The 18339-nt window shown below is 46.9% G+C and overlaps 1 protein-coding gene across 2 annotated transcripts in view; it reads left to right on the top strand.

Moving 5' to 3' along the window:
• Window positions 1–514: 514 nt before the first annotated feature.
• The window catches only part of LOC105480567 (RFT1 glycolipid translocator homolog), a 44698-nt gene continuing 26873 nt past the window's right edge, over window positions 515–18339 (top strand). Inside the window, exons 1-6 of one of the 2 annotated variants that reach the window (XM_011739638.2) lie at window positions 516–643; window positions 5402–5487; window positions 8103–8219; window positions 10007–10196; window positions 10869–10970; window positions 12643–12780. In XM_011739638.2, coding sequence (XP_011737940.2) covers window positions 581–643; window positions 5402–5487; window positions 8103–8219; window positions 10007–10196; window positions 10869–10970; window positions 12643–12780 — 696 coding nt within the window. In that variant the 5' untranslated portion in view covers window positions 516–580. Of the gene's footprint in view, window positions 644–5401; window positions 5488–8102; window positions 8220–10006; window positions 10197–10868; window positions 10971–12642; window positions 12781–18339 lie in introns of both variants that reach the window. The other variant, XM_011739640.3, reaches the window with a different exon arrangement.

The raw sequence follows: 18339 nt of genomic DNA, 5'->3' as shown, positions 1-18339 counted from the left end.
TCTCTAACCACAGGGGCCAATTCTCAGAGCTTTCTGAAGGATTTCACAAAACCATTCTCATGACAGTGCTGTATCTAACTTCTGGTCCTCAGTTCTTTCTCTGTTAAATGAGGACAATTCCTGTCCAGCCTAATTCAGAGGGGCTGTGGCTGTGATTTTGTAAGCAAAGGTCAATGGTAAGAGTCCTCTTAACAGGCCAATGAGAAGTTTGTTCCCCTTTTGGCAGATGAGGCCAGGAAAGTTAGTGCTTCTTGGTTGGTGGCTGAAAGCCTCAGAGAAGGAACTTTGACTTCTTTAACAGAATCTCTTAGTACTCGCCACACTATTTCGTTTATACGGGGAAGAGAGGGGCAGACAGCGCACAAGCGACAGACAGCGCAGGACCTACTGAAATAGGAAGCGCCAGGCGCCATAACAGACCAACCGAGCCGGGCCCACTTAAAGGGCCAGAACCTCTCGTGCCCCGCCCCCCTGTCTCAAGGCCATCAATCAGAGAGCGAGGCGCTCCGTGACGCCATCTTATCGCGACTAAGCGGAGTGGCGGCGGCATTTCCTGGTGTCTGAGCCTGGCGCCCAGGCTATGGGCAGCCAGGAGGTGCTGGGCCAGGCGGCCCGGCTGGCCTCCTCCGGTCTCATCCTGCAGGTACTCTCTGCCCGTCAGGTTTCAGCTTGTACTGCAGCCGAGATTTGCGGGATGGCAGCCCTCGGGCCCTTGAGAGCCTGCCCCAGGGCCGACCCAGTTCCGAGGTGGACCCCGCAATGGAGGGGGTGGGGGTCGACCGGAGACGGTGGCGTTGGTGAGGGGGGGCCTGGCCTGGAGATGGGAGCCTGCCTTCAGAGTCTAGGCCGGGTGACTGCAGACAAGCCGCTTTCCTTCAGAGCATTCTATTTCCCAGGAGGAGTGAATTAGATCAGGTGGTCGGGGTGAGGGACTGGTATTTCGTGCTCGAGAATCTGGTATTTTTCAGGCAAGGGGTTCATTTCCTTCATCAAACACGGCCCTCAAACTTTGAGTCCCACTGAGTTCCGAGAGACCATATGGCATAGCTAAGAACAGGAATCTGGAGTTAGGCTTGGATTGCTCCGTGACCCAGGACAAGTGACTTCACCTGCAGAGCCTGAGTTCCTCACTAGTAAAATGGGGGTAATAATATGTAGTACCTAGCTCATAAGCAAGAATTGATTGGGATCATTCAAATAAACGTACTTAACACAGTACCCGGCTCTTAGTATGCATTTAATACATGTTGGCTGCATCTTCTGTTTATGTGATCTTGGACAAGTCACTTAACCTCTTGGCCCTAATTTTTGTCATCTGTCAGATATGATACATGCCAGTTAGTCCAAATGGTATCTGAAGATTCTTTCAACCCCAGGAGCTGAACCTTTTAAGTCAAGCGGCTCAATATCTCTCTGTCTCACTCTTGAGCCAATCAACCCTACTTCACACAAGTCTTGAATCTACCCTACCCCTTATCTTAGGCAGATGGAGGGCAGAAGAAAGAACCAAGCAGAATGGGGCTTGAGTTTGGGCCTTGTCACTTGCTAGATGCACTCCTTCGGGATAAATCCCATGACTTCCGTGAGTATCAGTTTCTTCATCTTAAATGAGAACCATAGTGCAACCTCACAGGGTCATTAGGAAGATTAGATGAAATCATGCCTCTTAAGTGCCTGGCACACTACAAGTACTTAATAAATGTAGCAATTTTTATTAGGGTAATAAGGATTTTTAAAATAGTCAATGTAGGAATGAGATGAGATAACCTATGGAAAGCATGTTGAAGAGTGCCTTGCACATGATACGTGCTTAGTAAATGTTAGCCATTCTAAGTTTACTTAGGGTTGTTTGTTTTTTTTTCCTGTTTCACTACACAAATAACTGAGTTTAGTGCTTTATCCACAGTATTGATTTTTTTTTTTTCAGCCTTTGATAATATCTTAGTACCCAGATAGGCTTCATAAAACGAAAACAAGTTGTAGCGGAAAACACACTGGACTACGAGTCAGGTGGCTTACCTGTAAGGTCAAGCTGGGTCATTTGCTTGCCATGTGACATTGAGGAAATCACTTAACCCCCAGTCTTGCTTCCTGTGCATTTACCTGGTTGTTTTTAAATGTCAAATAATTTAACAGATGTGAGAGAGCCTTTTTTAAAACTGTAAAGTTGGTTGGACGTGATGGCTCATGCCTGTCATCCCAGCACTTGGGAGGCCAAGGCAGGAGGATTGCTTGAGCTCAGGAGTTAAAGACCAGCCTGGGCAACATGGTGAAACTTTGTCTTTATAAAAAATACAAAAATTAGATGGGCGTGATGGCGTGCACCTGTAGTCCCAGCTATGCAGTAGGCTGAGGTGGGAGGATCTCAAGCCTGGGAGGTTGAGGCTGCAGTGAGCTGTGATTATGGCATTGCACTCCAGCCTGGGCAACAGAGTGAGACCTTATGTTAAAACAAAAGCTGTAAAGTCCTTTGCAGAAGTAAATGAAGGCTGTGTTGCTAATAAGGGCTACAGTGTGTGGCAAATACTGGGTGGCATAAGCAACCTCAGCTTCATTAGCTGCAACCTTTATTCAAACCAATTAGGAGATATGGGCTCGGCCTCCCAAAGTGTGGTGGCTCATGCCTGTAATCCCAGCACTTTGGGAGGCCGAGGCGGGTGGATCGTGAGGTCAGGAGATCAAGACCCTCCTGGTTAACACGGTGAATCCCCGTCTCTACTAAAAATACAAAAAAATTAGCTGGACGTGGTGGCGGGCGCCTGTAGTCCCAGCTACTCGGGAGGCTGAGGCAGGAGAATGGCATGAACTTGGGAGGCAGAGCTTGCAGTGAGCTGAGGTTGTGCCACTGCACTCCAGCCTGGGCGACAGAGCGAGACTCCGTCTCAAAAAAAAAAAAAAAGAGGAGATACGGATATGGCCTGAAACATTAAGTTTCTTTTCTTTTTTTTTTTTTTTGAGACGGAGTCTTGCTCTGTAGCCCAGGCTGGAGTGCAGTGGCGGGATCTTGGCTCACTGCAAGCTCTGCCTCCCGGGTTCACGCCATTCTCCTGCCTCAGCCTCCCGAGTAGCTGGGACTACAGGCGCCCGCCACCTCGCCCGGCTAGTTTTTTTGTATTTTTTTAGTAGAGATGGGGTTTCACCGTGTTAGCCAGGATGGTCTCGATCTCCTGACCTCGTGATCCACCCATCTCGGCCTCCCAAAGTGCTGGGATTACAGGCTTGAGCCACCGCGCCCGGCCAACATTAAGTTTCTTAGACAGTGATAGCTTTGAGGTTAACATAAGTGTGTACACATGTTTTTTTTGTTTTTTGTTTTTGGGATGGAGTCTTGCTCGGATTTTTTTGTTTTAATAACCATATTTTTATATGGTTTCTTGAGTGTTTTCATTCTTGTATGCTTTCTCGAATTACACTGTAGACACTTTAGGTAGCTTTGCGGTTACATCTTATTCTACAAGAATTTGAGAGCTTGTTCTATCTTAATTCTGAGCCACCCATGCTGAAAGTATTAATGCCTTTCATTTGTATGCACTTAAAAAATGCTTTCACTTCTACAGTCTCATTTCTTTTAAAAATATTTCTTGTAAAGATGAGGTCTCACTGTGTTGTCCAGGCTGGTCTCAAATTCCTGGCTTCAAGTGGTTCTCCTACCTTTCAGCCTCCCAAAGTGTTGGGATTTTTTTTTTTTTTTTTTTTTTTTTTTGAGACAGCATCTCACTCTTTCGCCCAGGCTGGAGTGCAGTGGTGTAGTATCTTGGCTCACTGCAAGCTCCACCTCCAGGGTTCACGCCATTCTCCTGCCTCAGCCTCCCGAGTAGCTGGGACTACAGGCGCCCACCACCATGCCTGGCTAAATTTTTGTATTTTTAGTAGAGACAGGGTTTCACTGTGTTAGGCAGGATGGTCTCGATCTCCTGACCTCATGATCCACCCGCCTCGGCCTCCCAAAGTGCTGGGATTACAGGTGTGAGCCACGGCGCCCAACCAAGTGTTGGGATTACAAGCATGAGCCACCGTACTCAGCCCTGCAATCTCTTTTGATCCTTTTAATCAACCCTACGTGATAGGTAACCTCATTTGACAGAGGACATTGAGGCTTATAACAATTAGAAGATAACAGATAGAAGAGCTAAATGGTGAATTGTATTTTTAGTAGAGACAGGGTTTCACCATGTTAGTCAGGCTGGTCTTGAACTCCTGACCTCAGTTGATCCACTTGCCTCGGCCTCCCAAAGTGCTGGGATTACAGGCATGAGCCACCGTGCCTGGCCATATCTGCATGTTTCTAAGGAGCAGCTACAGAGCTGTCATCGGACTCAAAAGACCACCTTTGACTCCATAAAGGTTGAGATGGTCATTTCTTGGCTTTGGAGACCTTGTTGCTCTGTGACACTTTAGTTACAGTGTTAGGTGCTCTCCCTTTTTGGTCATACCTTTATGACCACAGTAGTCCTTTTATATGCTTAGATCAAATCTTCCAAATTGCAGCTCTTCACAGATAACTCTGAGGGTGCTTAACACAGAAGTGATTTTTTCATTTGCTGCTGGGATGCAGGAGGGAGTCATTTAGTGAATGAGGTTTGCACTCTTCCCAGCATCCCCATTTAGCAACCCTGTTTAATGACAGTCATCCTCTCTGTGTCTCATGGGAGAAGTTCTTTGCTTAGGTGGTTTTCTTGAATTGACAGATTGGGAAGTCTCAGGATATGTCCCTTTCAAGCAGCAATAACTGGACTCTGTCTCCCTTCCCCCCATGTTACACTACGTTGTCTTATTTTTGCAGCGTCATTTAAAAGGTATTTCAACTCCTCTCTGGAAAGAGACAAGTATTCAATAAAGATATACATTTTTGTGTTCTAATTGAGAAAAGTGAAGTTCAGAACGATTAAATGTCATTATTGAAATTCCTAGATATTATAAGGCAGAGAAGAAAAGAGAAATTAGACCCCATGATTTCTGGTGAGTCTGCTATACCCTTAAGGCTCCCACTTGCTAAGTGTGTGCTATTTCTAAACAGCCTGGAGTGGGGGAGTGTGGCTAGGGCCCAGCAAGGTGAACCACTAACTAGAATTCTCTTTCTGCTTCCTCAAGAGCTTGACTTTGAACCTGTAGAAACTCAGTGGGTCTACTGGGGCCTCTTTCTTGTTATTAATAAATTAGGGAGCCTTCCAAGTGCCTTCCAGGGTTCTCTGACCACTGCACAGGAGTGCTGAGAGATCCCAAGGAGTGAAATTTCAGGAGAAATGCAGACAGGTCGGGCGTCTTAGAGCAGAGTCTCCGTGACAAAGCTGGTGTATGTCATTACCTCACGTTAGGAAGAACAGGCACATTGTTCTCATTTCAGCAAAGTAAACACTCCTAACGTCATTTATTCTTACGTATTTTTCCTCTTTTTCTATAGGTGTTGTTTCGGTTGATCACCTTTGTCTTGAATGCATTTATTCTTCGCTTCCTGTCAAAGGAAATTGTTGGCGTGGTAAATGTAAGGTAGGAGGAGATGCACCCTGGCACTGTCAGAGTTCACCTTCCTAGCCAGGCTTTCTTCACACTCTGTACCTGTGTGTCATCCTTGGATTCTAGAAGCATGGACCTTTACCAGAAGCAGAGTGTTTTAGCAGTGGGCTGAGGAGAAGCGTGCAGGAGTGGAGGGACATGCAGGCAATGTTGCTTTTAATGGACTCATGGAGTGTTTTCCATTAGCAGCCTCCAAATGCACATTTCTCTGCCAGCTGTTCTGGTTTTCCTGCTCTTGGAAGTCAGGAAGGAGAAGAGTGGGAGTAATTCATTAAAAACTCCCTCTCAGGTATAATCCTATGTTCTTGTCCTGCTGACAGCAAAGGAAGCAGAAATTGTGCACTTCGTGAGGATGCACTTCATAATTGCAGGGCTGGAGCAGCCACCTTTCTTCCCTCCTCAGTGATTTTATAATTGGGATACAGCAACTGGGATCCGAGCTTGAGTCCTTGTCATTAGTTTCTTGGAGGCTCTTGGAAAGATGACTTCTTTGTCTTTTAGACTCAGCTTGTTTCTTCTACTCACCTCCTTTCTATTCAAGGACACCCACACATATTTTGTCTTCACAAATGACACAAAATACATGACATGATGTGAGTGCTCGGAATAGCTCAGCTTCTCAGGTGTGTCTTCATGCCCTGATAAATGAGGCAGTATGTTCCAGACAGCATTTCATGTCTAATACTTAACAAACATATCCTCTTGGCTCTGGTCTCAGAGCTTAGTGGCAGGACTGAAGCTTTGAGGAAAGGAATAATCTGTGGAGTTTTGCACTACGTAGTGCTGAAGAAGGGCCCAGGAGTCTGCATTTTTACAAGCTCCTTAGGTGATTTTGAAACAGGGACCATTCTTTGAGAAATACTGTTTTCTTTTTTTCTTCTCCTCCTTCTCTTCCTTCTCCTCCTCCTCCTCCTCCTCCTCCTCCTCTTCCTGCTTCTCCTTCTCCTTCTGCTTCTCCTTCTTCTGCTTCTGCTTCTCCTTCTTCTGCTTCTGCTTCTTCCTTCTTCTTCTGCTTCTTCTGCTGCTGCTGCTGCTTCTGCTGCTGCTTCTGCTACTTCTGCTGCTTCTTCTTCCGCTGCTTCTTCTGCTGCTGCTGCTTCTTCCGCTGCTGCTTCTGCTGCTGCTTCTTCCGCTGCTGCTGCTTCCACTGCTGCTGCTGCTTCTTTCTTCTTCTTCTTCTGCTTCCTCTTCTTCATCTTCTTCTTCTGCTTCCTCTTCCTCCTTCCTCTTCCTCTTCTTCCTTCTTCTTCTGCTTCTCCTTCCTTCTTCCTCTTCTGCTTCCTCTTCTTCCTTCTTCCTCTTCCTCTTCCCCCTTCCTCTTCCTCCTTCCTCTTCCACTTCCTCTTCCTCCTCTTCCTCCTCTTCTCCTTCTTCTCCTTCTCCTCCTCCTTCTCCTTCTCCTTCTCCTTCTTCTCCTTCCTCTTCTTCTTCCTCTTCCTCTTCTTCGTCTTCATCTTCGTCTTCTTCTTGTTCTTGTTCTTCTTCTTCCTTTTGCCCTGTCGCCCAGGCTGGAGTGCAGTGGCACCATCATGGCTCACTGCAGCCTTGACCTCTTGGGCTCAAGCAATGCTCCCATGTCAGCCTCCTGAGCAGCTGAGACTACAGGTGTGCACCACCACACCTGGCTAATTTTTTTTTATTTTTTGTAGAGATGAGGTCTTACTGTGTTGCCCAGGCTGGTCTCGAACTCCTGGGCTCAAGCAATCCTCCCATCTTAGTCTCCCAAAGTGCTGGGATTATAGGCATGAGCCTGAGAAATATAGGCACTTGGCCCTAAGAAATACTTTTTTAAAAGCAGAAAGAAAGGGGGCTTTCTTAGGCAGGCGTCCTGAGATTGGCAGGTCCCTACTTTGACAGCCCTTGTCTGGCCTGCCCTGCCCCCCTGCTTAAGGTTCGGTTCCATCTCCTTATTTGCAATGCTCCACAGAGGCACTGGGTAGCAGGATAATCCTTGGACAACCCCAGAGACCTTCACCCTGGGCCATCCCCACTCTGGCTTCACCCAGGCTGCTGTCTATTGAGGAGGAAAATCTCAGCTACTCCTCACTAAGGTGCAGGAAGGCTCACCTAGGTGCTGCCCATCTGGGAGGTGCCCAGGCAAGCCTTGCTGATCTGGGTTGCAGCAGCCTCTGTAATGGTTGCCAGCCTTATTGTCTGTCTTGAGATTCTTTTGGCCAGAGCCTCCACTCGGTAGAGGCTCAGCTTTTCTCACAGGGGCTATCGGTCACTCGTGTCCGCGTGACCAAGAAGGGTGGGGTTATAATCTTATTATCTTCTCGTCCTTGTGATCATGGCCACACCTCTTCCTGTAGCTATGAAGGCTACAGGCTTTTGAGACCACTGCAGCAGTTTCTATCCTTCATGTAACTGTAGGCACACACCCTCAGGTATCTTTCGTTTGGTTCCTAACTCAGTAGTTCTCATGGATCAGACCAGTAGGGGGTCCTGTAAGAGCCCACTGCCCTCCATGTCACCATCAGTGGTTTATGACCAAGACTTTATCTCCTCCCTGTTGCTGGAAATATCCCAGAAGTTCTCTCTGTGAAAAAACTCGAGACCTTATTGATTTCTGCGCCTTTCATTTACAGACTAACGCTGCTTTACTCAACCACCCTCTTCCTGGCCAGAGAGGCCTTCCGCAGAGCATGTCTCAGTGGGGTCACCCAGCGAGATTGGAGCCAGACCCTCAACCTGCTGTGGCTAACGTGAGTTGTGCTTTGGCAGGAGACACATTTCAGGAAGGCAGGTGTAGTGAGCATTGGAAGTGAAACAGTAACACGTGCCTAAAGCTGAATTGCCTCCAGATTCAGCTTCGCCATGGGTTTCTGGGAGCAGGCATACGACAAGAAGGGGAGAGTGTTTGTGTCAAAGGAACTTCTTGGCTCATTTTCTCTCTGGATGTCCAGGAGCCAGGAAGAGGTTCTAGGTTGGGGTTTCTGGGCCAGGTTTCTAGCCCTGGTTTCATCCTCTTTGGAGGTGGTTTCTTGCTGTTTCTGATCACCACTGTGGGCTCTACTTGGCCTGTGCCATCTTTTTTATTCCTAATCTTTTTGCTCTATAATATCTTTTGAGCTTTTAACAGCCACTTAGATTTAGTATTTCTTGAAAGCCTCTTATGGGTTCATTACATTTTTCTTCAATTTTGTTATATGACTTCAGTTCTGAGTCTTTTAGGATATTCTTGAAGATCAAGTACATTAGCTTGAAATTGCAATGGCTTTTCTCCAGCTATGTCCCTGCAGGGAGGGCTGGGGGTTGAGGTTGTTTCCCAATGCTGCCCTTGCATAACTCCTTTTTGCCTCACAGAAATGACTGTCGTGAGGGCTGGTAGGTGTTCATTTTATTAGAGGAACAACTGTTAACCACCCAGGCATATTTAAATGCCCCGTGGCACACATGTGAAACATATGAAAGGATACTGAGCACTGCTCTGTTTGTTATTTGGGATGCAAGGAACAGCTGTATACAGTCTGTCAGTCATTCTCAACAACAGGCATTTTCTTTCTGGGAATTTTGCTTATGGGTCAGTATGTGTAACCCAGTGGATAGAAGAGTAGGCTTTGGAGTTATAGCAGGATTGAGTCTTGCTTCTGCTCTTGATGCTGTTCATGACCTTGGCCAAATTGCCCAGTGCCTATCAGCCTCAGTGTCCTCTTTTTTTTTTTTTTTTTTTTTTTTTTGAGACAGAGTCTGGCTCTGTCACCCAGGCTGGAGTGCAGTGGCGCGATCTCGGCTCACTGCAAGCTCCGCCTCCCGGGTTTACGCCATTCTCCTGCCTCAGCCTCCCGAGTAGCTGGGACTACAGGCGCCCGCCACCTCGCCCGGCTAGTTTTTTGTATTTTTTAGTAGAGACGGGGTTTCACCGTGTTAGCCAGGATGGTCTCGATCTCCTGACCTCGTGATCCGCCCGTCTCGGCCTCCCAAAGTGCTGGGATTACAGGCTTGAGCCACCGCGCCCGGCCTCATTTTTTTTTTTTTTTTTTTTTTTTTTTTTGAGGCGGAGTCTCGCTCTGTCGCCCGGGCTGGAGTGCAGTGGCGCGATCTCGGCTCACTGCAAGCTCCGCCTCCCGGGTTCCCGCCATTCTCCTGCCTCAGCCTCCCGAGTAGCTGGGACTACAGGCGCCGCCACCACGCCCGGCTAATTTTTTGTATTTTTAGTGGAGACGGGGTTTCATTGTGTTAGCCAGGATGGTCTCGATCTCCTGACCTCGTGATCCGCCCGCCTCGGCCTCCCAAAGTGCTGGGATTACAGGCTTGAGCCACCGCGCCCGGCCCTCATTTTTTTTTAATGGAGATACTGACAGAGGATCATTGTGAGGTGTCAGTGAGATAAGGGGCGTTAATCATAGTGCCTGGCATGTAGTTAGTATCTTAATAAATAAATGGGAGCTGTTTGTATTATAACTTTTTTTTTTCTGTTCAGTGTTACTATTTTAATAGATATTTCTATTTATTTTAAAATTTAGTGAATTATTTTTTTCTCCTCTTCCAGAGTCCCCCTGGGTGTGTTTTGGTCCTTATTCCTGGGCTGGGTCTGGTTGCAGCTGCTTGAAGTGCCTGATCCTCATGTTGTCCCTCACTATGCAACTGGAGTGGTGCTGTTTGGTCTCTCGGCAGTGGTGGAGCTTCTAGGAGAGCCCTTTTGGGTCTTGGCACAAGCACATATGTTTGTGAAGCTCAAGGTGAGTGCGCCTTCTGCTGTGAATGGCTACTCAGGAGGCTGAGGCAGGAGAATGGCGTGAACCCGGGAGTCGGAGCTTGCAGTGAGCTGAGATCCGGCCACTGCACTCCAGCCTGGGCGGCAGAGCGAGACTCCGTCTCAAAAAAAAAAAATGCTTTTATAGGAGAGAATGATTTTTCCAGACTTGCACCTAAAAATGTATTTAGAAAAAGGTTAACATGGTCAGTTAAGTTAACATGGTCAGTTAAGTTCTTCCACTTGAAATTTGTCAGATAGGCTAGGCTAAAGTTCACCTCTGTTTGACCATAAATAAAAAATAGGTTTGCTAATAATTTATTAGTTCAAGTCAGAATGTAGAAGAACCGTAAAGGTTTTTCAGGTTTTTCTAGTGACTGTATTTAGTTGTATATTAATATTAACTTTTCTCTCTTCATCTTTTAGAATAGATTACAAAAGAATATATATATAATGTAAATCTTAAGGCGTAATATACTGGAAGATCCATGAACCCACCACCCTACCCAAGAAGTAAAACGTTACTGATACTTATGTCCAGCTGTGTGCCCTGTCCCCATAGCCAGAGTAGCCACTGCCTGAGATTTTCTGTCTATCATTCCGTTATGTCTTGACTTTTTGATAATGTTTGTAAACTGCACCTTAACCACGTTTGCAGGTGATTGCTGAGAGCCTGTCGGTAATTCTTAAGAGCATTCTGACAGCTTTTCTCGTGCTGTGGTTGCCTCACTGGGGATTGTATATTTTCTCTTTGGCCCAGGTAAGAATCATGGCTTTTAACTTTTTATATGATCTTTGTTTCTCCAACTGGTTTTTCTTCTTGTTCCCACCGCTGTGGGGTTTGCATTTGCAGTACCCATGCCTGTGCAGGAGGTGGAAGCACCAGAAGGGTGGCCTTGGCACTGCTACTCTGGCTGCCAGGTCCATTGTGTTCCATACACTGAGACCGTAGGTATTTCTAGGGACCTGGTGAGGGCCACACACTGGACTTCATTGTCAAACATCAAAAACCGTTTTTAGACATTCAGTGGGCAAGCCTGTTTCAAACTGATCTTTGGTTGTCTGGTAGTTTTGTAAAGGAGAAAAAAAGCAGTGGGGGGTGGGGTGGGAATCAAATTGCATGTGTATTATTTTCCCTGGATTTCCATCAGGTTTTTGCAGAATAGGTGGAAACTCTGCCAAGCCTGTTTTAAACTTATATTGAAATCTCACATAATTCAGAGAGCATGAATCAAGTCAGAGTAAGTATATTTTCAGTTTTAGCAATTTAGGCTTCATTTCCATCTCATTATTTCCTAGTTCTAGTTCATATTTCTAGTTCTAATAAAAATATAACTAGAATACAAGTGCTATTTTTAAAAATGAAATTTAAGATCAGATAGTTACCAGAACATTTTACAGTGCTAAGCAGTTGTAGTTTTCATTAATGTTTAGGAAGATAAGATTCTTAGTAATGATTTATGTAGAGGGTACTTCTCACAGAGGACACTGGCATCAGGTGGGTGGCTCACAGCAGTGCTGCTGGAGTTTTAAGGGCTTGGAGCATGAAGGAAGAAGGCTGGTGGATGATGGGCTCCATCTCAGGTATGATTGGGAGTGGAGAGCAGAAGGGCCCACACCTACTAAACTGAGACTCTTCTTTTTCCTTGCCCTGTGCCTTTACTACAGGAGCAGCCTTGATATTGCCAGGCTGAAAGCAAATCTGGAGGTCCCAGTCTTTCTTGAACCAGTGTGCACTGCTGTTTTCAGGAGGGAAAGAGGGTTGAAGGGAGCTTGTAAAAAGGGGCTTTTTTGGACTTTCCTCCTCAATCTGCAGACAAAACCCATCTGACTGCTCCTGGCCAGAAGCCATTCTTTTGTCCTGGATGGGTGGAGGGAGGGTTGGGCCTTCTTATCACCCTACCCTTTCCTCCCCCGTCAGTAGTAGCTCTTGCCCTGGCGAAGAGGAGAGAGTCAGCAGCTCAATTGTGCTTTGTAATCATTAATGGCACAGGTTTCCGGGGTTTATGGAAAACCCACAGTCCTTGATGATGACAAGTCCTTGGATATTAGCACAGTTAGGATACATGGATCTTTGCAGTGTGCTGACTAGGTGGAAGAGCCATTCCTTTGGCCAAATACACACCTTTTGAGAATGTATCAGACATTGCTGTGGTAATTGAGCTAGTGTACATCTGTTACGGAAATTACATTGTGCCTGTTGAGAAGAGTTATGTTCTCCCAGTTAAGTGAAGTGTTGGGAACACTTTGCAGGTAGATGCTGAAGTGAAGTTGGGTCTAAGTGAATAGTGCCATTTCCCAGAGGGTAAGGCATTGCTGAATAGAAAGTGCAGTTAATCAAGAGAGTTCTATTACTTGATTGGCCTTTGAGATCAAATTTATAGGCATATCTTAATTATGCCTTTATTAAAACAGTTTATTTGTTTTCTCAGCTTTTCTATACCACAGTTCTGGTGCTCTGCTATGTTATTTATTTCACAAAGTTACTGGGTTCCCCAGAATCAACCAAGCTTCAGACTCTTCCTGTCTCCAGAATAACAGATCTGTTACCCAATATTACAAGAAGTGGAGTAAGTAATACATTTTATCTCTTATTTTAATGATAGGTGCTGCTTATCCTTGAGAGAAAGAAACTGCAGCTGGTTTATTGTTATAATCATAAATGAATTTTATAGCTCATATTTATGGAGTGCCTGCTCTGTGCCAGGCCAGGGTTTCTAAATCTTTGCACTATGGACATTTTGGGTTGCTCAGTTCTTTGTTGTAGGGGCTGTCCTGTGTGTTGTAGGATGTTTAGCAGCATCTCTGACCTCAAGCAACTAGATGCCAGTAGCTCCTCAGTGGAGCACCCCAAAATGTCTCCAGACGTTGCCAAATGTCCCCTAGGGGACAAAATTACCCCCAGTTGACAACCACTGTGCTAGACCCTATGCTGAATGCTTTACCTGCCTTATTTAATGCTTACAACAACTCTGAAAGGCTGACACTCTGTTTCTATTTTAGGGTTGAGAAACTAAGGCTTAGAGAATAAATACCTGTCCTAGGTGAGGGTCAGAATGAGGACAGGAGCCTGGAGGGCCTCACATGCCAGCAGAGCACAGGTTCCACCATTGTGCTCCACTATCTCTATTCTGCTGTGGTTTTGGTTTTCTTCCTCAGTTGACTTCTAGCACAGATAGCTGAGAGTTCTGAGAAAGTAGGGATGAACCCAAAATGGTCTTTTTTTTTTTTTTTTTCTCCTTGAGACAGTGTCTCATTCTGTTGTCCAGAGTGGCATAATCATAGCTCACTACAGCCTTGACCTGCTGGGCTCAAGTGATCCTCCTGCCTCAGTCTCCCAAGTAGCTGGGACTACAGATATGTGCCACTATGCCCAGCTAATTAAAAAATTCTTTTTTGTAGAGATAGGGTCTCACTATGTTGTCCAGGCTAGTGTTGAACTCCTGAGTTCAACCAGTCCTCCCACGTCGGCCTCCCAAAGTGCTGGGATTATGAGCCACCATGCCCAGCCCCACATGGTCTCTTTCTAAGTGTCAGGCTAGTCTTTCAGGTGATCCACTTTCCTATCTAGACCACTGTGGATTTTACAGCTGACATGTGGAGTGAAGCATAATCTTTTCTACTGAATTCCTTCACACTCGGGTCATTGGACTTTCATTTTCTGGCTCTTTTGGGGTCAGTGCTCCTGCCCATGCCATTGGAGCTGCACACATGATGATGTTGCCATGTTGTCTCTGCTAAGACACTTCATGAGCTCCTCCATTCTGGGCACTTCCCCCCTTTCCATGCTTGTTTGCTTGCCAGATGTAGTGCACTCGGTTGTGGTAAGGCTGCATATGCTGGATTTCTCCTTATTCCTCTTGTGATACTTGAAAAAGTAGTAAAATATGTGAGACTTAAGTCTCAGAATTTACAGAATCCTGTTATACAACTTTTCAAGAGAAACTAGATCTTATGGGCCAGGCGCAGTGGCTCATGCCTGTAATCCCAGCACTTTGGGAGGCTGAGGTGGGCAGATCACCTGAGGTCAGGAGTTCGAGACCAGCCTGGCCAACATGGTGAAACCCCATCTCTACTAAAAAATACAAAAATTAGCTGGGCATGGTGGTGCGTGCCTGTAATCCCAGCTACTGGGGCGGGATGGGGGCTGAGGCAGGAGGATCACTTGATGGTTGTGTGTCTGGAATTGGTGGGTTCTTGGTCTCGCTGACTTCAAGAATGAAGCTGCGGACCCTCGCGGTGAGTGTTACAGTTCATAAAGGCAGTGCATCTGGAGTTGTTCATTCCTTCTGGCGGGTTCATGGTCTCGCTGGCCTCAGGAGTGAAGCTGCAGACCTTCACGGTGAGTGTTACAGCTCATAAAGGTGGTGTGGACCCAAAGAGTGAGCAGCAGTAAGATTTATTGCAAAGAGTAAAAGAACAAAGCTTCCACAGTGTGGCAGGGGACCTGAGTGGCTTCCCACTACTGGCTCCCGCAGCCTGCTTTTATTCCCTTATCTGACCCCCACCCACATCCTGCTGATTGGTCCATTTTACAGAGAATTGATTGGTCTGTTTTGACAGGGTGCTGATTGGCACATTTACAATCCTTTAGCTAGACACAGAGTGCTAGACAGAAAACTTCTCCAAGTCCCCACTAGATTAGCTAGACACAGAGTGCTCATTGGTGTGTTTACAAACCTTGAGCTAGACACAGAGTGCTTATTGATGCATTTACAAACCTTGAGCTAGACAGAGTGCTGATTGGTGCATTTACAATCCTTTAGCTAGACAGGGAGTGCTGATTGTTGCATTTACAATCCTCTAGCTAGCCGTAAAAGTCCTCCAAGTCCCCACCAGATTAGCTAGATACAGAGTGCCGATTGGTGCATCCACAAACCTTGAGCTAGACGCAGAGTGCTGATTGGTGTGTTTACAAACCTTGAGCTAGACACAGAACACTGATTGGTGCACCTACAATCCTTCAGCTGAACATAAAAGTTCTCCAAGTCCCCACCTGACTCAGGAGCCCAGCTGGCTTCGCCTAGTGGATGCAGCACCAGGCCCCACACTCCTCAGCCCTTGGGCAGTCGATGGGACCGGGCGCCCTGGAGCAGGGGGCAGGTGCCTGTTGGGGAGCCTCGGGTCATTCGGGAGCCCATGGCGGGGTGGGGGTGGGGCTCAGGCATGGCTGGCTGCAGGTCCTGAGCCCTGCCCGGGAGGCAGCTGAGGCCCGGGGAGAATTCAGGCGCCATGCAGGTGGGCCAGCAGTGCTGGGGGACCTGGCGCACCCTCCGCAGCTGCTGGCTCAGGTGATAAGCCCCTCACTGCCTGGGGCTGGTGGCACCAGCCAACTGCTCTGAGTGCGGCCCCGCCAAGACCGCTCCCACCCGGAACTGGCACTGGCCCACAAGTCCTGCCTGCACAAGTCCTGCCTCTCCCTCCACACCTCCCCACAAGCAGAGGGAGCCAGCTCCGGCCTTGGCCAGCCCAGAGAGGGACTCCCATAGTGCAGTGGCAGGCTGAAGGGCTCCTCAGGCACGGCCAGAGCAGACGCCGAGGCTGAGGAGGTGCCGAGAGCGAGGGCTGCTAGCACGTTGTCACCTCTCAGTTGCAGTGAGCTGAGATCACACCACTGCGCTCCAGCCTGGGCAACAGAGCAAGACTCCATCTCAAAAAAAAAAAAAGAAAGAAAAACTAGATCTTATGTATCAAAGCCAGATGTGTTCTCATTTGTGAGATAAGAGTTCTCCATTCTGCTCAGCTAGATTTCACCTGTAACCTAAACCAACAGGACACTTTTGGATACCTCTGTGCCTCATTTACAGGCTTAGATGGTTGGGACTCAGGATCGCTTCTCTTGCCTAGAGCTTCTGCCACCTAGGTCTGAGAGTGCAGAAGAGTTCTTCTTCCCCTGACTGCCCCCTGGTGCCCACCTGTACCAAGCCTGGCAGATTTTCTTACTGGGCCTGTCCTTGTGCCCCAGCAGGATTTTGGGAAGGAACATTTGAACCATTAGTATAAGCAAAGAGAGAAGGTAAAGAAAAGAGTCTGCCAAGTGTTTATTAAACTCTGTGGTGGCCAGCCTGAGCAACATGGCAAGACTGTCTCTACAAAAAAAAAAAAAAAAAAAAAAGTTTTTTAATTAGCCAGGTGTAGTGTTGTGCACCTGTAGTCCCAGCTACTCAGGAGGCTGAGGTGGGAGGGTCACTTGAGCCTAGGTCAAGGCTGCAGTGAGCCATGATTGTGCCACTGCACTCCAGCCTGGGCAACAAAGTGAGACCCTGTCTCGAATAAATAACTAAATAATTAAAATCTGTGATGGGCTCAGAACTCTAAGCTTAGTATCTTTATCTGTCAAATGGGGATAATAATAGTACCTCCTTCCTAAGGCTGTTGTGAGGGCCTGATGAGTTGGGGCATGTAAGGTCTTAACATTGTGGCCTGGCACAAGTGGGTATCCTTAAGCGACAGCTGATATCACCACCATCACACTGATGCCCTGAGAGCAGAGCTGGCTCCACAGGAACACCCTAGCCAGGCAGCTCTGATGGTATTGGTGTGGGAGCTCAGCTGTTTAATCTGGCAATATGCCCTGAAAGTACCCATGCCCAGACTGCAAGGACCCAAGCCCTGATCATGAGAAGGCTGTGTGTACCTGTGACACATAGTGATACTGTTTCCACTGACATACAATAAGAACATGGCGCCATGCTTGGTGCCATCAGGGATACAGACATGTAGGAGAGGTGATTCCTGGGCCTCAGGGAGGTTTCTGAGGGCTTGAGAGGCACCTGATACAGATCTGAAGCCTGTGGGACTCCCCCTAGACCTCAGGGTCTTCATTTTTAAAGTGAGATTGTTGGCCTGCATAACTGTGAGGCCCCTCTGAAGACTTCAGGAGTTCCATGAAGGTATTTGAACCTTGACAAAGAGCCATTTACAGTAACTACCATTGACTGCATGTTCTGTACCATGCACTACATTAAGCACTTTACATGGATTTTGTGTTTAATTTTCATAGTAACGTATAAGATAAATACTGTTAGCTCCATTTTATAGACAAGAAAACTGAGGTTCAGAGGAGTTAGGTGACTGAGCCAAAATCACATAGCTGGTTTTGAACCCATTTCTCTCCCCCTTTTGCTGGGGGCTAGCTTTAGGCTGTGGTTTACCCCTATGTTATGTAGCCTTCCAAAAGAAGTTGGCTTATTGCCCATAGTAGTTATTATTTACATCAAGATTAGGAAGTTCCAGGTGGAACAATTCATAATTCAGGTTTATTATTTTAAAAAGAAGGCCAGGCGTGGTGGCTCACACCTGTAATCCCAGCACTTTGGGAGACTGAGCGGGCGGATCACTTGAGGTCAGGAGTTTGAAACCAGCCTGGCCCACATGGTCAAACCCCGTCTCTACTAAAAATATAAAACAGTTAGCCGGGCGTGGTGGCATGCGCCTGTAATCCCAGCTACTTGGGAGGCTGAGGGAGGAAAACTGCTTGAACCCAGGAGGTGGAGGTTGCAGTGAGCTGAGATCACGCCACTGCACTCCAGGCTGGGCAACAGAGCAAGACTCTGTCTCAAAAAAAAAAAAAAAAAGAAAGAAAGAAAGAAAGAAAGAAAGAAAAGAAAAGAAAAAAAGAAGCTGGGTGTGGTGGCTCAAGCCTGTAATCCCAGCACTTTGGGAGACTGAAGTGGGAGGATTGTTTGAGCCCAGGAGTTTGAGACCAGCCTGGGAAACATGGTAAGAACCCCTCTCTACAAAAAATGTAAAAATTAGCTGGGCATGGTGGCACATGCCTGTGATCCCAGCTATTTGGGGGGTTGAAGCAGGAGGATCACTTGAGCCCTGGAGGCTGAGGCTGCAGTAAGCTGTGTTCATGCTACTGCACTTTAGCCTGGGTGACAGAGTGAAACCCTGTCTCAAAAAAAAGAGAGAGAGAAAAGAAATGAGATGATTCTGAATGCATGCATGCAGTGTATGACTTTACCATGGGCAGCATGCCTGACTTGACTCCCCAGAGCAGCTTTCTGCACTGGGGACTTCCTTAATGGAAACTGGTCATATAATTATATTTATTATCAATTTGACCTAATTGTGAGATTTCCCTTCCCGTTCTTGTAGAACTCCATCTTCTTTAAAGATACTTA

Source organism: Macaca nemestrina, chromosome 2 (assembly GCF_043159975.1).
Source record: "Macaca nemestrina isolate mMacNem1 chromosome 2, mMacNem.hap1, whole genome shotgun sequence".
Lineage (NCBI taxonomy): Eukaryota > Metazoa > Chordata > Mammalia > Primates > Cercopithecidae > Macaca > Macaca nemestrina.
The sequence above is the reverse complement of the archived record's forward strand: the minus strand, read 5'-3'. Positions and strand labels throughout refer to the sequence as shown.